Below are 24,598 nucleotides of genomic sequence, written 5' to 3' on the forward strand. Positions count from 1 at the left end.
TTTATTATCTCGAAAATATTGTTAATGTTGCATTTTGTATCCAATTTTTTGTCAAAATGTATTAATGTTTGTCAGTCCAATCAAATAATGGGTTAAGAAGAATATTAAAATACAAAACAAGTTTTTTTATGTAGTGGAGATGAAGCCGTTCAGATAAGATAATATATGATATACTGCATATCACACATAATTCTTCCAATTGTGCCTTGATTATATAAATATGTATTCTATAAGTATTCATATATTCTGAACCCATAACTTTTGTTATGTATCAGAATACACTACTGAATACATTTGAGAGAGCATTTAGTATTCAGCCCAGAATACTTTGTTTTACTCTGCACAACCCTGAATATCTCTGCATGCGCAAACAGGGGGTGTGAGTGAAAGTGAGAAATTGGAGGTGATGCATGGTAATAAACTGAGAACTGCTGAGGTATAGCTACCACTCAGAGGAGCGTGTCTTAGTTCTATTTTTAACTCTGATGTATGGTTTCTCTTAATTGTGGCCCGTAGTTTTGAAAACTGAGATCTAAAAAGAGGAAGAGATTTAAGAATAAAAGAAAAACACTTCCTCGTTGAGTAAGCATCCCCAATTTCCTGGGGAAGAGTGTAATTTATCATTAACATGTTAATGTATCTGGACTTTTAGAGTAATCCAATACAATCCACCTCCTTTGAATTTAACGGAGTTCCTCTTGAATTTAACTGAGTTTGTTTGGTGAATTTTAATAAAATTACGTTTTAGGGAATGACCATCAAAAAAAAAAAAAAAACTTAAAAGACTTACATAAATAAAATAAACTAAACCAACACAATTCTAGAACATACAGTCACAACTTGATTTCGTTATGTTCTTGCTACTTAAATGTGTAAAACAGAAGTTTACATAATCCATTTGAGTTGGGACAACATGAATATTTTTTGTAGAATTAATGAAGCATAGATGAAACTGGGCTGGGGATTTATTTATTGTTATTTTATATGTTTTTGTGGAAGATGAATATAAATGGGGATACTTGATAGTGTTTAATGTTTTGTTATGTTGAGATTTAGAAGAGTTTCTGTTACTGTCCACACCTGAATCAAGTTCAGAAAAAGAGATACACAATACACTATCTATCTTTCATCCATCCATCCATATAAGAGGTTTAGCTGACCAAACCATATTCAGGTTTGTGGAACGAGGAAATCAAGACCAGTTTGTGGGCAGTATCACATCACCAAAAATAAGAGATCCCCTTGTGGGAAACTACTGTGCCCCTCTTGCACATGAATAGCTAGATTCAAAACCTGTTTGGAAAGTTGTAACGGTGAGTGTTTGCAAGTTCACTGGTTAATTCAATCGAAAGTGTAGGCTATTCTCACAAAAAAGTGCAGACATGTAGCTACAGCTTTAATAAACTGATGATGATGATGATAATAATAATAAACTTTGTAAGAAGCGCTTTAAGCGCCGATGTAAGCTAAAAGAAAAGCACTATAACTGTACATCTGAAGGGATTTATTAGTTTCTGACATAATATAATCTAGTTTTAAAATGATGGTGCAAAATGCAGCATGTCTTGCTACACACGATACACATAAAACCGTTGGCGTTTACAGATGACTGACACATTCCATTGCGTAAAAAGCGCACTCTTACCTCTGCTTGAACGTAAGTTGAGGGAAACCATCCCCTCACTCCGTCTTTTTCGCCCTCCCACCAACCTCCGTCCAGAACTTGTGTTATTTTGATGAGTTCACCTGCCTCAAACTTCAACCCTTGCTGATGCTGATCTCCTTTGAAGGCATACAAACTTCTACAAAAAGATCCTGACATCGTAAACTCGCCGGACGATGAACGAAATCGTCAAATTGTCTCCAATCCCTTACTCCAAACGTGTTCCTGGTGAAACAGCAACCTTAATCGATGTTCAGAGTGCTCCAGTCATACTGTATCATGACAGTGGTGTTCAGTGAAGTTAAAATCTACAGTATTTTGAGCCCTCTGTGGCACTGACAGCGCTGGACTCCCACTATTCCAAATGGTTCAGCCTGACTTGCGCGATACTATGATAAAATGCGACTCAAAGTTCAGCGTCTCACTCCAATATGCTAATGAGACAATGTGCTGCTGTGTAAATGAACACACCCACTCTCATCATTTACATGCAGTAGAGATGAGTAAGTCTTCCCCATCCCTCAGAACAGAAATTCCCCTTTATTATTATTTTTTTTATTTTTACAAAAGTTATTTTATACAGAGGATCACAAAGAGCTTCAGTAATGCTATGCTGGAGATAGATGGGTGTGCTTTAATAAAGCATCCTGCTAATAGCTGCCAATTTGAACATTTTTAGGTGAACAAGAATTAACAATATTTGTTTTTCTCTCAAATAAAGGCACAATAAAACTAATCCACACGACACGTGATTTAAATCATGCCTTTGCTATCGCTTTGGGTGAGAAACAGGTAAATATTTAAATCTTTTTTTTTTATTTTTATTTTTTATAAATCTCCACTTTCACTTTCTGATTGTGAAAGTGAAAGTTCAGTTGTATAGTAAAAAAAAGGACTTAAATATCATTCAGTTTCTCACCCACATCCTATCATATCTCTTCTGACTACATGGATTTAACCAGTCGTTTGGATTAATTTCATGCTGCCATTATGAGAATTTTGGAGGTTCAAAGGTCTAGCCACCACACCCTTGCATTCACCTACAGAAATAAGATATTCTTCTATAAATCTTTGTGTTCAATAGAAGAAAGAAAGTCATACACATATGTGATGGCATGACGGTGATTAAAGGATGAGATAATTTAAATTTTTGGTGAACTATTCCTTTAAATCAGTGGTTCTCAACCCTGTTCCTGGAGGCCCCCAACACTACATATTTTGGATAGCTCCCTAATCAAACACACCTGATTCAACTGAGCTCGTTAATGGAGACTCCAAGACCTGAATTGGGTGTGTCAGAAAAGGGAGATATACAAAATGTGCTGTGTTGGGGGGCCTCCAGGAACAGGGTTGGGAACTGCTTTAAATAATCATATTATACATATAGGGGACACAGGGGCTAGCTGTCACAATTTTTAGTCAGCAAAAATATCTCAGGGTATTGTATAGGAAAAATATACACATAATGTCCTTCCGCAGCATTCTGACCTCTGCAGTGAACAATGACTTTTGCTGTACTTGTGTTTATATGATTATAGTTATAGTGATATACAGCATTATCCATGCTAATGTGCCTTGACACTGACACCTACAGCACTGAGATGACTCATGTCCAGTTCAAACCCACTGCCTCTCAGGTTTTGTCCACACATTTGTATATAAACTATCACATATATATATATGTATCTTAAACATTTTCTGTCTACGGAACAAACAAAATACCGATAAATAGAAGTATTCTCTCAAATAATAATAATAATACAAAAACCTACAATAGTTTTTGCAATGTGGTCAAGCCAACTTCACATGGTTTCCTGTTGTCTCCCTCTAGTGGTCAGCAACATGTAGCGATTTTACCACGAGGTCTGAATACCTTGAAAAGATATTACATTAGTTTTACGGATTACGTTTGAAATGAAACACAGATTAAGGCTAAATCTAAGTATATTTTATATATATATTTTTAATAATACAATTTAATAAATATATAAATAAAATGTAAATAATCTGTTTATTTTTATCCGCCCCCCCTTTTTTTTATTGTGATGGTACATTCTCCGAACTGTCAATGACAGGGCACGCTTTCGCTTTTCTTTAGTTACGCTGGTCATTATATTATAAACTCTGTAAACACTCTTCTGAACACTGGCTGCATTGAAGCTGTATGTTCGGAATTTCACTAAATTAGCTACCCATTCACGCAGCGCTAGCACTGTCGGTACTGTACATCCACAGACCGCTAGAGCAGAAATGGAGGATTGCAAGCGACCGGTGTTTACTTTTGGAATAATAGCTGACATTCAATACGCAGACATAGACGACGGCTTAAACTTCCGGAGAACAAGGAAACGCTATTATAGGAATAGTCTTCAACTGCTGCGTAATGCGAACCAGTGTTGGAACAAGGAGCACATCAAACCCGGCTTTATTCTTCAGCTCGGGGACATTATAGATGGTTACAATAAGAATTATGACGCTTCGGATCGAGCCCTAGAAACAGTTGTCAATGAATTTAACAACAGTTCACTAGAGGTTCATCATGTGTGGGGTAATCACGAGTTTTACAACTTCAGCAGAAAAACACTTTTCGCCTCTCCAGTAAACAGCGGAGCACCAACCGAATCCGGAAGTAGCCTTATTGGTGACGAAATTTATGCGTATCACTTCAGCCCCGCCCCCAAGTTTCGATTTGTAGTTCTTGATGCGTATGACATGAGCATCATCGGAAGAGATCCGTCCAGTGAAAAGTACAATACGTCAATGAAACTGTTGAAGGAACACAACACCAATCCTGATCTCAACATCTCTCCAGGTAAACTGTGTCTATATGTAAGACAAAATAATATATTAATTAATGTTAATGATATAATATAATGTAATTTGCAATAAAACACATAATGTTATATAATACATAATGTAGAATAAAACAAAAATGTTCACTTTACTCAAACACATACCTATAAATAGTAAATCCAGAGAAGCTGATATTTTTTATATACGTTCATCCTTAATTGTGTACTGTTAATGTGCTTTCATATAGTGTGTAAGGGGTTAGAACAAAGGTTTGTGAAATTTAATGGAGGATTCAGTCAAGAACAGCTTGTGTGGCTTGATGAAGTCTTATCCCTTGCTGACCAGAAACACGAGAAAGTAACTATCGTGAGTAAGTACAGGATAACCCTCTTTTTTCAGTTAATTTAATTAGCTCTTTAATATTTATTTTGAGTGTAATTTTATTACATTATTTTTACAGGTCATCTTCCTGTTCACCCAGACTCTACGGACCCAATTTGCCTTGCTTGGAACTACGATGCGATGCTCTCTAGTCTTCACTCTCATAAGAGTGTGGTTTGCTTCATGGCGGGACATGACCATGATGGAGGATATCACAGAGATGTGTCTGGAATTCACCACCTTACACTGGAAGGGGTGATTGAAACTTCTCCAGACAGTAATGCCTATGGGACTGTTTATGTCTACGAGGATCAGATGGTTCTGAAGGGCAGTGGAAGGATATCAGACAGAAATCTCAAGTATCCATGAGCCCTTGTATGACAGAGAATACAATCATTGTCAGTAACTATTGTGAATGAAAATAAACATGCCATTTTGCATGACAATATAAATTATACTTACATTTTAGTGTTAAGTTATATTTGATAAATATGTTCATAAAATGATGTTCCATTTAGAAAGAACAAGGTGATTTAATATCCTCTGTATCAATTAGAAATACTGTATATGTGTAGTTGATGCATAATGTCCATGGAGGTTTGTATTTATTTATTTTATCAAGATTTTAGGTTAGAATGTATATTCTGTGTAGCCTATATCTTAGGCCCAGTGCTGGTCCCCATTTCTTTTAAGATTGTGTATACTTGATTCTGTCACTAATTTATTTAAAGTTCCTGCAGTGTGACAAATACATTTTTAAAAGTATTTAGTTTAAGTGTCTGAGGTAGAGCTGAATGGCTTGAAATGTTAATTGTGTGATTCTCACAAAACCTGTCAAGAAAAATTCCTGGTCCTATTTTACACTAAAATCAATAAGAAATTACATTTTGCTTTAAAGAAATTGAAGCCTATATTTTTGGGCCAATACAGTATTTGTTATTATAATTGTACATTATTTCCATGACAGTTATGCTCAATTTATCCCTCAATACTAATAAACATATTGTGAAAAAGATGGTCATTATGATATTCTCATTAATGCAACATGAATAAAATTCTATATTATTTAAATTGTAAAGTATTTTTACATCATAGTAGTTCTTCCTTGGTATTGGCTGATTTTAAGTTTAGAAATCATTGTACAACATCCTCTTTGTATTGTAAAATATTTCAAACAGGACTTTGTAAGGGCTTTGAGATAAATAGGAATAGTAAAAGTAACATTCCTTGATGTGTTACAGTAATGAGAATTGGGGAGTAAAATCTCCTGAAAAAAAAAAAAAACCTTATTGGTTATAAATGTAGGCTTCATTTGCTTTATGCAAAATATAACTGAATATATATATATATATATATATATATATATATATATATATATATATATGTTTTTTTATGTGTGTTATTTTTGGATCCTGCACCCACATTTATATATTTTTGGATGCGCATAGAAGCTGCATCCATAATAATTATAAAAGAAAGTGCTGTTAAAATACTTTTAGTTGGAGTATAGCATGTCGCACTGCAGGACATGTCAAATTCCCAAAACTATGTCATGCCATCTGCACATATATCCATACATATTATTTTAATTATTAACTTAATTCAAATATATTTAAGTTTTTTTCTTGGTACAATACACATTTAAAATGTAAAGGAATATTCCAGGTTCAATACAACCTGGAATAAATCGACAGCAATTATGGCATAATATTGATAATTTTGACTTGTCTGTTCTTTTCTTTAAAAAAAAAAAAAAAAAAGCAAAAATCGAGGTTACAGTGAGGCACTTACAATGGAAGTGAATGGGGTCAATTTTTGGAGGGGTTATAGGCAGAAAAGTGAAGCTTATAATTTTATAAAATTTACTTTATTCTTTCTCTTAAAACTCACATGTTATTTGAGCTGTAACATTTTTACAGTCATTTTAGGATTGTTGACATTGCATTGTCATGATAACAAAGTTGTCAAATTTAATATAACTTTACACAGAAAAGTTTAGTAAGTGATTTTATCACACTAAAATCATGTCAACATGCAGTCTAGTGGCTGTACTTTTGAAACAGTGAGTATTTTAACATTTATGGATTGGCCCCATTCACTTCCATTAAAAGTGCCTCACTGGAAACCAGATTTTTGCTTTTAGAAGGACAAATCAAAATTTATTTTTGTGGTAATCAACATTATGCCACAAATGCTGTCGAATGAGCTTAACTTGTGTTGAACCCGGAATCCTTTAATACAGACAGAGCCTACAAACAAAGCAAACATCCAACCCTCATTATTGCCATTGTAATTATGAAACTTTTGAGACAAGATTATTTAAGTTTCATATGAACTATATGAAGTTCAAATGTATTCATTTATTTATTTTCTCCTCAAGTTCTTGCATGACCATCTTAACCTCAAAGTTGACCCCAATGAAGAATCTTTCCTCTTGCTCAAACTCAATGCACACACAACAGAGGGGAGTTTTCTAACACATGGCAACCATCCCCTTTCAGCAGCAGGGGAGTGAGTGAGGCGTAGTTCATCGAAGTTGGCTGTACTGTCTCGACTTAGGACCTCTTTTTAACCCTCTCCATTCTATACTGAACCGAATGGGGCGCGGAAGCATAGTGACTGTTGAATGTGTAGCGCTGAATCGTGTCAAAGTGTAAATTTGTCTCACTGCATTGCAGCCACTAGAGCTGCTGTGGAATCAAAGAGCTCCACAATGGCGACTCCCAGTCACAGCACCAACTCACCAACTTCATGCAATAGGAGCATTAGCGCTGTGGGATCCGTGCTGCACCATCCGCAACTGCAGACGCAACACTTAACGAAAGTGAGCAACATGCAGGGTAAGGGATTCAAATACAGTGTGGATGTATTCCCTGTCGTTTAATATGACATTGCTAACGCAAGCTGACAGTAGTTAGGCCAGGCCTGGGCTTTCGCCTTCCCCAGTACTGAATGTTTATTACAATGACAAATGAAAGCAAAACACTACAAAAACTGTTCTGAAAGAACTACTTTATATATGTACAATGTTTTTTTAATCCTGCATTTGTCTCCTGAGGCTGTAGGCCTGTACTGCACTGCACTCAATGGCTGTTTCTCAAAACATAGTAAGCTTCCTACTTATCATAGACATCGCATTGCGATGCCTAAAAATACTGTCTAGCTAAGCAACTCACTTAGTTTTAATGCACAACCACCTTGTTCTTTTTTTTTGTTTTTTACCACTTTTGAACTTAAATAAAAATAAGCAATAGACATGGACCTACATACTTATACTATAGACAGGTTATATAGATTTTATATGTATACATGTAAACATGTAGAATACAAACATGAAGAATGTGTTTCATAGCATTTGGTTAGATCATCTGTTAAAGCAACAGATTTATTAAAATAAATTGGTACTGTTCACCAAAGTGGCATTCAACTGTTCACAATGTATAGTCAGGACATTAATAACGTGAAACATATTATACAATTTAAATTAGTATATTACTATTTAAAAAATAATAATTCAGAACATTTTAAACTACTTCAAAGATTTCTCATAAAAAAAATCCTCCACGTGCATCAATTACAGCTTTGCAGGTTCTTGGCATTCTAGCTGTCAGTTTGTCCAGATACTCAAGTGACATTTCACCCCACACTTCCTGTAGCACTTCCTGTAGCACTTCCCATAGATGTGGATGTCTTGTCGGGCACTTCTCAAGCACCTTACAGTCTAACTGATCCCACAAAAGCTAAATGGGGTTAAGATCCATAACAGTCTTTTCCAATTACCTGTTGCCCATTGTCTGTGTTTCTTTGCCCACTCGAACCTTTTTTAGTTTTTCTGTTTCAGAAGTGGCTTTTTCTTTGCAATTCTTCTCATAAGGCCTCCTGAGTCTTCGCTTTACTGTTGTACATGAAACTGGTGATGAGTGGGTAGAATTCAATGAAGCTGTCAGCTGAGGACATGTGAGGCATCTGTTTCTCAAACTAGAGACTCTGATGTACTTATCCTCTTGTTTAGTTGTACATCTGGACTTCCACATCTCTTTCTGTCCTTGTTTGAGCCAGTTGTCCTTTGTCTTTGAAGACTGTAGTGTACACATTTGTATGAAATCTTCAGGGTTTTTTTTGACAATTTCAAGCATGGCGTGTCATAGACATGCCAGTCTATTGCATACTGTGGACACAAAGACAATGTTAAGCTTCATTTAACGAAACAAATAGCTTCAACTGTGTTTGATATAATGGCAAGTGATTTTCTAGCACCAAATTTGAAATTTTGCATGATTACTCAAGGATAAGGTGTTGGAGTGATGGCTGCTGGAAATGGGGTCTGTCTAGATTTGATCAAAAATGACTTTTTTCAAATAGTGATGGTGCTGTTTTTTACATCAGTAATGTCCTGACAATACTTTGTGATCCGTTGAATGCCACTTTGGTGAATTAAAGTACCGATTTCCTTCCTAAATAGCAAAATCTGTACATTATTCCAGACTTTTGGCCACCAGTGTATGTATGTATGTGTGTGTGTGTGTATGTGTATATATATATATCATATATATATATATATATATATATATATATATATATATATATTCTAGTAGATAGGCTAGGTAACAAATATGACTACTTTCCATTATTGTTATAGCATCATTGTTTAATTGTCTATTTTAAATATATGTATATATGTGTATATGTATGGCTCGCATTCAGATTCCAACACGTGCTGGAGGTGTCAAAATGAAACAGGTATGCTTGCTCATGTACAACTTTACTGGTTTACAGTAGGTTCAATTTTGCACGTCTCATTTTTATTTGCACCATCATTTTGATTTATCAGCATCTGCATTAATGTTGAAATTTGTTTTCCTCTTTCATCAGGATTTCAAATAAATCTGTCTGGAGTAACCCAAAGTAAGCCCAGTTTTCTGTGCCCATACAATTTTTTGCCACCCTTTTGTGGTATTCTAAACACTTGTTCTGCAGAAAATGTCAACTGTTTTCTTTCTTATTTTGGATGGTTGTCAATGACACCTTTTTAAAGAGGTTAAAATTCTAAATATTTGAATGAAATGTTGAAAATGTAAAATTTTTGTTTTTTTAAATATCACATTGGACTTTTTAAAACAAATAATAGACAATATGACCTAATTACATACAGAGTTAATCATACAATATAATTTTGCCTCTTGGAAAATTGAATTGCACTAATCAGCTCATTTATTTATTCTCAGTTATTTCCATAGTCATTTTTTCTGCATACATTGTGTATTATTATTTATATATTTTTTACTTTGTTTTGAAACCCAAACCATGAAAAAGTTTTAATTATCTTGAGTAATAAAATCTCAAGTTAACAGGAGTTAATGTTCTCCTCCTTTACAGGTAAACGCAAAGCACTTAAGTTAAACTTTGCTAATTCACCAGTCAAACCAACCGCAAGGCTCCCCATCGCGACGGCTAACCCTCCTTTCCAGAATCCACACATGTGAGTGGGTGAACAAGAAACTATACAAATTGTAGATAAATTCCCTCCCCATGAATTAAGTTGTCAACCATCCCCTTTCAGCAGCAGGGGAGTGAGTGAGGCGTAGTTCATCGAAGTTGGCTGTACTGTCTCGACTTAAGTAGTCTCTTAAAGGAACCGTTCACCCAAAAATGAAAATTCTCTCATCATTTACTTACCATTATGCCGTCTCAAACATGTATGACATACTTTCTTCTGTAAAGCACAAACCAGGATTTTTTTTTAAATGGAGATGTGATGTGAATATATCCATACAATGCAAGTCAATAGGGTCCAACACTTTCAAGCTATAAGATGGACATAAAGGCAGCATAAAGTGGTTTAATCCATGTCTTCTGATGCAATCCAATCGGTTTTGGATAAGAATATTCGCCCATACACATGTACATGCTCTGTGCATGAACAAGTCCTCTGCGCATTCGTCAAGCACGAGGAAGTGTAAATGAGCTTTAAGGGGACTGCCAATGTCAAGATTTTTAGATATGAAAAAGGGGTTACATTTGGTATGTTCTCACCCAGAACTGATCATATCACTTCAGAAGACATTGATGAAACCACTCAAGTTGTATGGATTTCTTTTATACTGCCTTTTTTTGGAGTTTGAAAGTGTTGGAGCCCATTGACTTGCACTGTTTAAACAAAAACATCCATATTTAATATCTCCATCAAAGTGTTTTAGTGTGTGCTCCACAGAAGAATAAGTCATATGAGTTTGAGATGGCATAAGGGTGAGTAAATGATTAGTTCTAAGTTTTGGGTGAACTGTTCCTTTAAGATTTCAATTGCAAAAAAAGAAATAATAAAACTTAACTTTTTCAAAAATTACTTTCAGACAGAGGCTGCGGACACACAGTATTGAGTCGTCAGGGAAACTGAAGATTTCTCCAGAGCAGCATTGTGACTTCACGGCTGAGGACCTGAAGGATCTGGGGGAGATCGGAAGGGGAGCGTACGGCTCGGTTAACAACATGGTGCATAAACCTAGTGGTCAGATCATGGCTGTCAAGGTAATTCAGATTTGTTTGGTTATAAATAGGTAAAAAAGGGGTAAGAGAGGCATACATACAGTATAGCCACAACTAGGCTTGCATGTGAGCTGTAGATTTGGAAGGGAAGGAGATCTTAGGCGGGAATTTCTGTTTGATTTTCAAAGATTTCTTCCATATTTTTTAAAACTGTCATAGACTGTGCCATTATGTATCTATACTGACTCAAGTTTTTCTTGTGCTATGCAGAGGATTCGCTCCACTGTTGATGAGAAGGAACAGAAACAGCTTCTCATGGATTTAGATGTAGTGATGAGGAGTAGCGACTGCCCATATATTGTCCAGTTCTACGGAGCACTCTTCAGAGAGGTGAGCTGATGGCATCTCTGAATTCAACTTTGCTATTAACATCCACATGGTTAACATTTGTATCTTGAAGATTGCTTCCAGTATGAAAAAGATGAAACATTATTTGGGGTTCGTTTTGTTAAGTCAATAAATAACATTTTGTTAAAATTCAAATGTATTTTAATGAGTATGTATTTTAATGATGCTCCTGGTTATTTTAATGTTGGCTGTAAGTTTTTGACCATTGACAAATAAGGTTGTCTGAGATGATGACAAGGAGAGTTAAAAATATATTTGCATAAATATAATATCTTTGTCTAGATATTTAATCTAAGTTATTTAATTTCAAGTTTTGGATTTCACAACTTTAAAAATATCAAGTGGTGTAACCATCAAGTCAACATAATTAAAATACTTTCCTTGCTCCTTACATGTGAATGTACACAAATTAATCATATTTTTTCCAAATATTAATTTGAGTCATAAATCTGAAAGATTTATTTGAACTGAACAAAATGTGCTTTCACCAAAAAAAAAAAAATCAAAATATCTGATATATTTAAAAACATGCGCACACATGCAGTCATGAGGGTTTAAGGGGACCCCTCTGTTTTTTACATGTATTTTATATGTATATATGTTTTTAGTCACATGACAACAGAATGGCTACCTCCATGTTGGTTACACCACCTAAAGGCGGGTGTACACAGTGCGGTTTTTCGGCTGTCGTGCGAGCTCTGACCGATTTATAATAATAATTATTTTTCTCCAGTCAGGAGAGATCGCATGGAAATTGTGGGTGCTCGTGTGGTCACAGCTCGCATCGTGTGAGAGCAATTAAAAGTGAAGCCGAGTGGCTCACAACCTCCTGATCATTTAAAAAAATCTTTTTATTAGGGCTGTCGATTTAACACATTAATTCAGTGCGATTAATTTGACCAAAAATAACGCGTTAAAAAAATTTACGCAATTAATCGCAATGCCCCCAGACCGTAATAAGGAAGATTCCTGAGAAATGCAAGCTTGTAGTACCACCTGTTTACACCAGAGGGCAGTAATTGAAACTAATGGAGCGCAAATCCGAAATAAGGGATCTCAAGATGTGTTTAAAGATTGAGTATTAAACTATATTTAACTTGACACAGTGACCTAAATTTTTTTTGTTTTTGACGCAACGCAGCCGAGATGCTACACAAGCATGTCTGACGCAGGTGTACATTGACGGGTCCTTAAACAAGCCCTCATAATAAATCTCCAACTGATTGACAAATTCACTTGTGAAATGGATTGCTGTGAACTGTGTGCCAATGATTGACTTATGATCAATAATATGGTAATAAACAATAAATTCTAAAGCCGCTTTTTGTATTGTTTTATCAATGATTAACTCCTCTGCCACAAGAATGTAATGCATTTTGGAATATTAAAGAATTCAGAATATATCTGAATATTTTGTATTTTTTATTTTATATATATATATATATATTAGGGCTGTCAATCGATTACAAATTTTAATCTAATTAATTACATGGTGTCCCGATTAATTAATCACATTTAATCGCATATACAAATATTTACTGAGAAAGCCCCTCATATAACAATAATTCAATATATAAAGATTATACATATATATATATATATATATATATATATATATATATATATAAAATATTCAGATAATTAAAAGGCATTACATTCTTGTGGCAGAAGAGTTAATCATTGATAAGTACAGTACAAAAAGTGGCTTTAGAATACAATGTCTTTTTTACTACCATATTATTGAACATAAGTCAATCATTGGCATTCAAGTAAACTGACTCGTAACTTGTGCTGGGGCTCATGACCTCCTGAGTGTCAAAACTCACACCGTGTACGCCCAGCCTAAATTTTATTTGGTGGACAAAGTTTTTCAAATATGAATCACATTTTAAAACTATTTGCATTGCAAAATTCCAGGCTTCTTATGCCAACATTTCCTCACTCAATCATTTCAGCTTTTAAGGAGACTTTATTTTATTACTTTCTCCAAAAGATTACATCGCTTAGACATTGTTTAGTTTAAGCCCCGGTAACAGTATAAAAAGGACTTTGAACTCAGAAATCCCAAACATTTTATCATTGTAGAGGTGTATTCAAGGAATTGTTTTGTTATTTTTTTTAAATATATTTTTATATTTTACATTTTTTATGTATTTTTGAATAACTTAATAAATCCAGACAAAAAAAAGAGTGTCACGTCACTGACCCATTTGTGTCTGTGTTCAGGGTGACTGTTGGATATGTATGGAACTTATGTCTACCTCCCTCGATAAATTCTACAAATATGTATATTGTGCATTAGATGATGTCATTCCAGAGGAAATATTAGGCAAAATTACATTAGCAGTAAGTGGCCAATCACATGTATTATTAGAAGATTATTTATTTTCCACAAGTTTTGCTATTACTCTTGATTATTATAAAGGGAAATTCAACTGACCTTTTTCTTAATCTTTTACTATAGACTGTGAAAGCACTGAATCACTTGAAAGAAAACTTGAAAATAATCCACAGAGGTGAGTTGCCAAGCTCTGAAAACATTTAAAGCTGGATACTGTTCAATTATTCCATTAAATCAATTGTACCATTTTAAATAACATTTTTGTTCCTAGCTTTCTGACACATAGTGTCAGAATTCCTAAATTGAATCATTGAATTATTCAACTCTTTTATTTTTTTTTCTAGACATCAAACCATCCAACATTCTTCTGGATAGAAATGGCAACATCAAGCTCTGTGATTTTGGTATCAGTGGACAGCTGGTTGATTCAATTGCCAAGACCAGAGATGCAGGATGCAGACCTTATATGGCTGTGAGTCACCATATTCTTTACCTCTAGAAAAAAACATTGCGTGTAGATTGTGTCCATTTAAAGTATATGATGTTATTTTATGCCATATATTAAACCATGTGCCATTTCCAGCCTGAACGAATAGACCCCAGTGCCTCTCGACAAGGCTATGATGTCCGCTCAGATGTTTGGAGTTTGGGAATAACATTGGTATGTCTCTAATATATCTACTCTTCATTGTACAAACATATCTGTGACAGGGCGGAGCCGGGTCGTGATTATACACACCCGGTCCCTTTATCAGGCTAATTAAGCTTCCGAGAGGGATAAAGGCCGACCACAAGTGGGGCACGCCCTCCCCCAGGGAAAAGGGGGGGGGGGTTGTACGTCATGCCAGGGGCTCCCCTGCCTGAGAAAACGAGGGAGGAATGTGACAGGGTGGAGGGCGGGGCTTCGTGATTATACACACGCGGTCCCTTAGCCTATAATCAGGCTAATTATAATAATGTGTATAATCACGACCCGGCCCCGCCCTATTCTGTCACAATATCAAAACCAGGGCATGCATGACTTCTCATTTCTTCTAGTCATCCCGGAAAGTAGCAATATAGAACAAGTGCAACAGAAGTCATGTGATCCAAGCCGACCCAGAACCATCACTCTGCTCAAAATAGTTGATAGATAATTAGATCTAGCTGGTACTAGCTTGTTAGTCTCCCTCTACTTGAAGGATTTGAGTTGAGCTGACATGGTTTTTTAAGTTCAGCCAGTTAAATTTAAAGTTAAGTGCCATTTAAAATGTATGGCTTGGCTTACTCAAAATTTCAAGTTAAAAGGAATTCACATGCATGTGTAGTACAAAATCTGAAAGTTCTATGAACTTAAAACATTTGATGAAACCGATTACCTCAAATATCTTGAGTTCTTCTAACTTAGTAGTGTTTACTGTGAACATGTCGACTGACGGCAGTACTAAGCAGCTAGTTGAGTTGTTGCAGGCCTCCCTGCATGTGCTATTAGACCTCTCCAAATGATCCAGAATGTAGCAGCACGTCTGGTCTTTAATGAACCTAAGAGAGCACATGTTACACCACTCTTTGTCTCTCTCCACTGGCTGCCGGTTCATGCCCGTTTTAAATTCAAGGCCCTGATGCTGGCATATAAAACAGTCACTGGGTCTGCTCCAGCATACCTAAAAACTTTTATGCAGAGCTACGTTCCCACCAGTAGCCTGCGGTCGGCTAAGGAACGTCGCCTTGTCGTGCCATAACAGAGAGGCACCAAAACACTTTCCCGGACTTTCAGTTTCATCATACCATGTTGGTGGAATGACCGTCCCAACTCTTTTCCAAAAGCACTTAACCGGTCACTAAAAAAAAAAAACGTTACAATTCTTGTTGCACTTAAATCTGTTTTGTATACTATTCTGATGATAGTGAAACTTTGTAGTATGGCACTTTTCGTATCACTGTCCCCTTAAGATGATTCGCATATGTTTTCCTATTTTGTAAGTCGCTTTGGATAAAAGCGTCTGCCAAATGAATAAATGTAAATGTAACACGTCGACTGGTGGCAGAACTAAGCAGCTAGTTGACTAGTTGATGCAACCCCTATCAAATTTCTAATAATTTTTCATTTAAAATGTTTAGCCTATATAAAAAAAAAACAACAACAACGTGCTTTTCTCAAGTTAACTGCCAAATGTCTTTTTGTTATAGTATGAGCTTGCCACGGGACGTTTTCCTTACCCTAAATGGAACAGTGTGTTTGATCAGCTGACACAGGTGGTGAAAGGAGACCCACCTCAGCTCTGCAACTCAGAGGAGAGACAGTTTTCTCCCAAATTTATCCAGTTTGTCAATCTTTGGTGAGTTCAGTCCCTTACCATATGTGGCAGAGGTGTTTTCCTATGTTAGTTTTGAAGCATTGGCCTGAACGATAGGTTACCAGTGTAAAACAAGCATGTTTTGTGTTACACATGTGCTGCTTTTTGTGATGTGGTTTTGTTTGATCATGTGACTTTTTTGCCCCCCAGCCTTACAAAGGATGAGTCAAAAAGGCCAAAGTACAGAGAACTGCTGGTAAATGAAGTCACTTGTTCCCATATTCAGTCAAATGGTCATTATGGCATAATGAACCTTTGCAATAATGACCGACTGACTATACATTATCTAATACACATTATTCAAAAATGCCTTTTATGTCTCTAACTTGTTAGTTTTATAATACAATCATATTATTCTAAAAATTGTCATTGGAAGACTTAATGTGCTCAGGATATTTCTGTTGTTTTGTTCTGCAGAAGCACCCATTTATCCTGATGTATGAAGAGCGAGTTGTGGACGTTGCCAGTTATGTATGTAAAATTCTAGATCAAATGCCCACCTCCCCTAGCTCTCCCATGTATGTTGACTGATGGTAACCGGTCTGTTGGGTAAGAGGATGGCCTGGCAATCATTTGGTGTACATACAGCGTCTCGCAAAACGTTTAGACCCTTTACCAATTCCCATTTTACTGAATTGCAAACACTACTTTGAAATTTTGATCTCTGTCTTCAAAAAACTGAAATTCAGAATGAATTATTTTAAAAGTGACATTGGCTTCTTTGTGCAGAATTTGAATCCTTTTAGAACTTAGTATTTCATTTTGAGTTTAAGTGCTTAGAAAAAAAATATCACTAAGACCAAAACAATAATGTAATGCAGGGTTTGTAATTTTGTTAAATGAGACAAATAGTTAAGGGTCTAAGTATTCCCTCTAGGCACCATAATTGTACTATCACATATGTACAAACACATTATTGTGTTTAAAGAGAAATACTCAACAATAATTCTAAAATGTTTTGTGCAATAAAGATTAGTAAAGGCTCTCATTTAAAAGCCATTTACATTGTGGAGTTTAAACAGGAGTTATCTAGCTTCAAAGTTCAGCAAAACAGCCTTTCTTAATTCTTTATATGATGCTACATTTTGTGTTTGTGAAATCGTTTGGGAATATTAATGAACAAAACTTGAATTTGCTCATTTAGGATCATCAGATCAAGCTTTGTCTGTTAGTTGATCATGGGTATGATTACCAAAATGACATCATTATGAAACAATCTTCTGCGTTTGGTGTTTTGCTTCATATGTGTACAGATAATCAGCAAAATAACACCATGCACACAAACACATTTTACATCATTGTCACCCTTTCTCTATTTAATGAATCAGTATGCAAAGGTATTGTTCTGCGTTGATGAAATGTGTTAATTAGCTTTACTTGTGCAATATGCAATATTATGTCATAAAGATCCAAATGGTTTTCACTATATCAAAGTTTGCTTAGTTAGATTTACAGGGCACTTATCCACTGTAAATGTATATTTATACAGGCGTTTTCTCAGTAACATTGAGGAATCTGCTTTATTCACACATTTTTTAAGATGCTCGTCCTCTCCACAGACTGCCCGTTTTCCTGAAGTCACATTTTGGCTTGACAATTTTGTTTGCTTGGATAGAATGTGTCTGGGGCCCTCAAATGATAATTCATTGACGGGTCACTTATTTTTAAAGATGTACAGTGGTTATCAAATCATTTGTGGTAAATGGCTTGATTGCACATTAATATGGCACCTGATAGTGTTGAAAGTTTTATTGAGAGTTTCATATTTTTAAAAAGTATCAGAATGGAAAAAAACTAAAGAATTGCCACATCATGTTAGCTCACTAATATATGACATTTACTCGTCAATAGTCCTTGTGTTTATTTTTAAAAGATCAACTTTCCAGTTTCACAGTCGTAAGAAAAACCTCTTAAATGATATCAAAGAATTAATAGTGTGCAAATTGCAATATCAGAATATTTAGTAACGTGGTATAATAATTTTTTTTGGGCAATGTGTATTATTATATTGTATCAAGAGTGGAAAATATGTACAGAAAAGTTATCACTGTGAAAATATTTTAAGTGTATGGTGAGAACAGTAAACCGTAACAATTGTAACAAGGAAATGTGCAGGGATAATGGCATATATGTTCAGGTTGAGATATATTAACCTTTGACTGCTTCGGGCTCTTTGTCTTATACACGTCACATTTAATGAGGACATCTAAGAAACCAAGTTCACATTATTAATATTATGATCCAAGTATTTGCCTGCAGGTCAGTTGTTACATAATTTGGATGTAGCTGTGACCTTATTGTCATACTGCTCTGTTTGATTTGAACACACATATGGGCTAAATGCTAGAATAAAACCAAGTAATCAGTTATTCTTTGTGTGTGCGTGTATATTTATAGTATATACCTACACTCAATAATTAGCAAGATTACATAACCCTCAAAAAAACTGTAACAAGCATATTGTAATTGCCATTGTATGAATTGTTGGCAAAATCAGTGCATGTTGAATGTATTTTTAATTTTGATGTTTTTGTTTTTTTAAGTGCAGTCATTGACCCCGTTTACATGCACTTTAAGAAAATGGTTTATTCCAGGGTTTTTGCAGAAAGCGGCGTTCTGAAATGCATGTAAAAGAGAATGCTGATTTCCTTACGCCATTTAAGAGATTAAGAGAAAGCGGCTTAACACACCTAGGTTTCTCCCAGAGAACGCAATAAACACATAAGCGCACTTCTAACAGGTTATGAGGAGTGCACATGTGCATGGAACACACCGGAGAACAAACGTCATTGGATGGAGCACAGCAACAAGTCAATACAGTGGAAAGAAATCAGAATTTTTAAAGAGTGCAGTGGAAAAGGCACATTCACTAGAAATGATACCCATTTATACACACCAATGTAAATTATCAACAGTCCATACGTTTGCATATATACATTGGGGGAATCCCAGAGTTTTATGTAAGAGGGAAAACTCCACTATTGCAGTTTTCCTGCAGGTCATGATGGAAAGGTAAGGAAAACAACATAGCAGCAACTCCATATTTTACCATGTTTGTTTTTTACACAAGCGTCATTGGGAAATTACATTGCTGTGGAGAAAGCTGCTTACTGACAGAGTCGCGTTTATATGAGAGTAGAGTATGGCGTTCATACAGTAAACAGGAACGCTGATTTCTCGCAATAAGCTGCTTTCTGGTGTCCATGTAAACGTAGTCATTGTAAACAGTTAAGCAAATTTTAAAGGATTAGTTCACACAAAAATGAGATTTTTTTACCCATTTTTGGGTAAACTATCCCTTTAAGAAGAAAAAAATGAATTTTGACTTGGGTGATGTATTATTGCACACCACTGTACAGTAGACAACACTGATGAAGTCAATTTTGTAAGTTTTATATTTGTTTATTGAACTCTCGTAACAGTAATACAGTGGTGTAGACAAATATTCAGACAGTTTATATTGTAAAGTTGTTCAGTGGCCAAGCAATACAAAAGCTTTTTGTCATATGTATATATATTTTCCCTTGGAGAATTCAAAAGAAATAAGATAAAACCTTCACTTCCAAGGGAGAGAAAAGAGTTATACTGAACATTTGTGCACCATTGATGGTATTCTGCCATCAATATCAGCAAACCTGAACGCAGAAAAAGCATAAATGTGGAAGGACATTTTACATTCTTGAAGAACATAACATAATATTAAGAAAAAAATAAAATTGCAAAGTTAGTTCAACTGGGCTGCTCATGTCATTGACAGAATTATTATTATTATTATTATTGGCCTATATCAAATATAGAAAAATAAATATTTCTTTAGAAGAATCTGAAATTCTTTACATAACTTGATAGTACAATTTACATAAATCTTTATGCACTTATAAGAATCAGGATTGTAAACCTAATATCTTAACTGGTTGTACTAAAATAAATTTACGAAAGCATTTTGTAATGTTTAATATATTTTCCTGGATTTAAAAATAATAGGATTACTCACATTGTTCTGAATTACAGTTCTATGATAGTCTGCAATAATGATTAATGTGTAAATGTAAAGAAATCGAGGTGAGCCTCTAAAAACAGTACCGTGTTTAATACTGTGTCTTTAGCATAAAACAGAGCTTGTTTTTGGTCTATAATGCACTTAATGCCTATTGGGTAAATAAAACCCAGGTTTTATTTCTTACAAAACTATATTCATGTAAAAATGTCAGTCTTTGGTTCTACTAAAAGGCACAGCAAAGAGACCCCAAATCCCCCTTGGGAATAAAGATATATTCTCTACAAGTCAAAAGCATTAAGGTTGAGTGAAATGTGTTTAGAGATGAGGAGAAATGAAGACAATAAACATAATATCTATTCCATGCACAAAACATTCAAATAAAATCTGTTCACAGTTTGAGCTTTTGGTGAGCTAATACTAAAAGAAACTGCTTGATAATCCCAAACTAGCAAGAGATAAACAGTCAATTTTCACAGTTGAATGTAATATAACCTATATATTAGATTTCATTTATCACAAGTGCTGGTAAAAATGGGCATCACCTGTTAGTAAGGTCTTGCTTTTGTTTCAGGTGTTGAGACATAAAAAAAAATTGATTCATTTTCATATAATGTAACTTATTTCACACTCTGAGAGATTTCAAAGAGAATGAATCTGTATTAAAAAAACAACTTTTTTTTGGCATTTATCAGTGCATGTAATATCAAAATATCAATAATAGAGACAGTCGCATCATTAAAGGTATAGTTTACCCTAATATTGAAATTCTGTCATAATTTACTCCCAATCATGTTGTTCCAAACACATATCACTTTCTATCTTCTGCGGACCACAAAAGGAAATATTTTAAAAGATGTTCCATTCACTGGTTTCAATACAATATCAGTTGATACCTGACTTTTCAAGTTGATTTTTAATGACATGAGGTTGAGTAAAAGATGACAGAATTGTCATTTTTTGGTGAACTGTTCCTTTAATGATTCATTTATTGATCCTAATACTGTAGGAAACATCATTTGTTAAAGCGATTTAACCATAAGCAGGTTTACTCTAACTTTAGTTTTTTAATGAAAAGGAATGTCTCATAAATATGTATGTATAAATACTCCAATGAAAAGAAAAGCTTGAAATAAATACATCAGAAGATCTTAAGCGCAAAAATAATAATAAAATAGCAATGACTGTTTTAAAGAAATACTCATGGCATTCTTGAATGGCATTCAAATAGATTGGGCAATTAAGTGACCAAAATGTAAGATATGCAAGTTATTTAATTATAATATTGTATGCGATGTCTGTCTATTGACCATATTTTAGAGCCTAAAGGACTTAATAGTTTTAATACAGTTAATTTCTCCAGTGATTATGAAGACAGCCACATATACGTTGAGATTTTGATTTCCTTTCTAAATCTGAAGAATATCCTTTCACATTAGGTGAAGAGTATCACATTATGTGAGGGTTCATACATTAAGTACAAACCAAAAGTTTCAGTTCTCTAAATAAATTAAACAACAATTTGGAGATAACGGGGGAGGAAATGAAACTATTGCAAAAGCTGAAGTGTGACACATAGTACTGTAGGCCTACTACTCAAGGTGCAAAGTGTGAATTAATATTTACATTAGCAAAAAAGACTACACGTGATATACTAGTTTGATCTTCGTGAACATGTTTTACACATTAACGTGTTTTTTTCCACACCACAAATGTGCAGACAAAATAAAAAAGTATTGATTTCTTGTTTATCTGTACAGTGGAATATTTACAAATGGTTTCAGAAAATGCCTTTGAATTTGGTGTGGATTTCCCTGTTTGAGTCCAATTTTGTTTTTTTTGGATCTTCCTGTTTCCAGTAATCAAAACTTTCTTTCCCAGAATCCATAATCAAAACACTTTTCAAGTTTGGAAGGACCATGATAAAACGGTATTAAAACACTATGCTCTTATTCAGCCAAATTATAGGAAGATATGCTAGATTTCACAAGCTACCATGGGAACCACATCCTGATATCTAATTTTAATATGCGAATTGTGCGCATGTTGAGATACACTGCATGCCCAATTATTAAGCAAATTGTATTTTAATGTTATTGTTAAACAAACACAATGCTCTCAGTTAATCCAAAATTGATTGAAACTCAATGACTGAATGTTTTAAAAAGAAAAAGTGAGTTTTGTCTTTCTCAGGGGAATAAGTGTGCACAATTATTAGACAAATATTAGTGTGCACAATTATTAGGCAACTAAATTACAAAAATAATTTCTCCCAACTCAATTGTTTATTCTCAAATTTTAGAGTAGGTGCAACAAGTCACAAAAAATGACAATTAAATAAAAATTTTGGCCTTTCAAAAATATTGTGACCAATATAGCCACCCTTCCTTGGATTCTGTCAGTTTCTTGATCTGCTCACGATCAACTTTCGCTGAAGCAGCAACCACAGCCTCCCAAATGCTGTTCAAAGAGATGTATTGTCTTCCCTCACTGTAAATCATGTTTGAGAAGGGCCCACAAGTTCTCAGAAGGATTTAAGTTAGGTGAGGAAGGGGGCCAAGTCATTATTTGGGCATCTTTGGGGCCCTTGCTGGCTAGCCAAGCAGTGGAGTATTTGGATGCATGTAATGGAGCATTGTCCTGCATAAAAGATCATGGCCTACTTGAATGCTGAGATCTTCTTCCTGTACCACTGCTTGAAGAATGTACTTTCCAGAAACTGGCAGTAGGTTTGTGAGTTGATTTTCATACTCGAAGTGGTGCCCTGTGTCCATTACTGATCCAGCCATGGGCCCATCCGTCTGGTCCAACAAGAGTCACTCTCATTTCATCTGTCCATTAAACCTTTGAAAAATCTTGATGCTTCAATTTGAGAATATATTCAGTGGTGGTTGTGTTTCAGACTACTTGACCTTGGCTATGTGTCTGAGCTCTTTACACCTTGTACTTCTGGATACTCCAGGTAGGTTGCAGTTCTGGAATATGGTAGCATTGGAGGATAATGGGTTTCAGGTAGCTTCACTTTTAATTCTTATTTAAAGTCTTTTGCAGTTAATTTTGCACCTTTTCTTCTCCAGATGTTTTTTGTGCACCAGTTGACTATACGCAACAAAACGTTTGATTTTCCGGTGGTCACGCCTCAATAGTTTAGCTATTTCAAGAGTGTTGTATCCGTCTGAAAGGCATTTTACAATATTTGACATTTCAGTGTCAGTTAAATCTCTTTTGGCTCTTTTTACCTGAGGTAATGAAGCTGCCTAATAATTATGCACACCTTGATATAAGGTTAGTCACTTTCGCAACACCCTCCCTCATTACACAAATACATACCACCTGAAAATGATTAAATCCAATAATCATTCAAGTTTATATGGTTTGGAGATGGAAAATGTGCATGAAATAATGATAAGATCAGAATACTCACTTGCCTAATAATTGGGCACACAGTGTGTTTTGGAAAAGCTCTGTGTATTGAAATATGATGTTGAAGTGCATAGTGATAACATTTGCTGGTATTTTGCTGGTCATCTTGCTTGTCACCAATGCTCTAAGTGTAGATCCATTGTAGAGTTCAAGTTGATATCCGTTACATCAAGGAATTCTGTGTTGAAGATGCTGGGTCCGGGAGGAGGCATGCTGTTATTAAATGTTGTAGCTGAGCTGGGTGGGGTCAGGTCCAACCATTCCATAGTTTCCCACGGCGACTCTGTAAATGTCATTCCGAGCCCTTGGCTATCTACAGCAACCGGTGACACTTTGGTAGCCATGGGCGTCAAAGGTGAGTCCATCATATCACGATTGCTAAGCAACTTTTCGTCATGTTGGGGTCCGGTAAAGACTTCCCCAACCTCCTCCAAGTGTCCTTCCTCAACACCCATCTTTAGAAGGACTGAATCCCCTTGGTGGGATATAGGGCTCAGTAGCGCATCCAGGTGGCCGTCCCCGTGCCCTGCAGCATGCTCGTATGGAAGCAGGATGGGTGCCATGTGACTGTAGTGTCTGTGAAACCTGGATATGGTCACTCCGTTAGGTGAAACTGTAAGGTGAGGCACAACTTTGGTTACAGGGGGCCGCTCTTCTTTGGCGTTAGCTGGCATTTCTTTGGGAAAAAAGTGCAGGATATCACAGTACAGACAGTGACTAAGAAGGAGTGAAAACAGCAGGCTGGTCTTGAATATGGGGTGGCATAAGGTGCA

The 24,598-nt window shown here is 35.4% G+C and overlaps 3 protein-coding genes and 1 pseudogene across 9 annotated transcripts in view; 2 read left to right on the plus strand and 2 right to left on the minus strand.

The window, feature by feature from the left end:
- Nucleotides 1–2,058, minus strand: part of LOC127626540 (growth arrest-specific protein 7-like) — a 55,056-nt pseudogene extending 52,998 nt beyond the window's left edge.
- Nucleotides 2,059–3,771: 1,713 nt separating this feature from the next.
- On the plus strand, nt 3,772–5,814 carry adprm (ADP-ribose/CDP-alcohol diphosphatase, manganese-dependent). Its single transcript, XM_052102419.1, has 3 exons — nt 3,772–4,475; nt 4,704–4,826; nt 4,917–5,814. The coding sequence occupies exons 1-3, from the start codon at nt 3,914–3,916 to the stop codon at nt 5,204–5,206; spliced, it is 975 nt and encodes a 324-aa protein (XP_051958379.1). The 5' UTR covers nt 3,772–3,913; the 3' UTR covers nt 5,207–5,814.
- Nucleotides 5,815–7,337: 1,523 nt separating this feature from the next.
- Nucleotides 7,338–18,851, plus strand: map2k4b (mitogen-activated protein kinase kinase 4b). 3 transcript variants are annotated; one of them, XM_052102416.1, is made up of 13 exons: nt 7,338–7,677; nt 9,542–9,577; nt 9,710–9,742; nt 10,214–10,316; nt 11,188–11,362; nt 11,591–11,710; nt 13,955–14,074; nt 14,193–14,244; nt 14,414–14,541; nt 14,653–14,730; nt 16,239–16,387; nt 16,556–16,601; nt 16,823–18,850. In XM_052102416.1, the coding sequence occupies exons 1-13, from the start codon at nt 7,464–7,466 to the stop codon at nt 16,934–16,936; spliced, it is 1,368 nt and encodes a 455-aa protein (XP_051958376.1). In that variant the 5' UTR covers nt 7,338–7,463; the 3' UTR covers nt 16,937–18,850. The 3 variants fall into 3 exon arrangements, with proteins under 3 accessions (XP_051958376.1, XP_051958378.1, XP_051958377.1); XM_052102417.1 differs by lacking the exon at nt 7,338–7,677 and adding an exon at nt 7,693–7,944 and having other exon boundaries at nt 16,823–18,851; XM_052102418.1 differs by lacking the exons at nt 9,542–9,577; nt 9,710–9,742 and having other exon boundaries at nt 10,256–10,316; nt 16,823–18,851.
- A 238-nt stretch (nt 18,852–19,089) lies between these two features.
- myocd (myocardin) overlaps nt 19,090–24,598 on the minus strand; it is a 41,127-nt gene continuing 35,618 nt past the window's right edge. For 3 of the 5 annotated variants that reach the window (XM_052102409.1, XM_052102411.1, XM_052102408.1), the window contains one exon: nt 19,090–24,501. In XM_052102409.1, the coding sequence (XP_051958369.1) occupies nt 23,939–24,501 (563 nt within the window). In that variant the 3' untranslated portion in view covers nt 19,090–23,938. The remainder of the gene's footprint in view (nt 24,502–24,598) is intronic. The other 2 variants (XM_052102412.1, XM_052102410.1) reach the window with 1 other exon arrangement.

This window comes from Xyrauchen texanus, chromosome 33, assembly GCF_025860055.1.
Source record: "Xyrauchen texanus isolate HMW12.3.18 chromosome 33, RBS_HiC_50CHRs, whole genome shotgun sequence".
Taxonomy (NCBI): Eukaryota; Metazoa; Chordata; class Actinopteri; order Cypriniformes; family Catostomidae; genus Xyrauchen; species Xyrauchen texanus.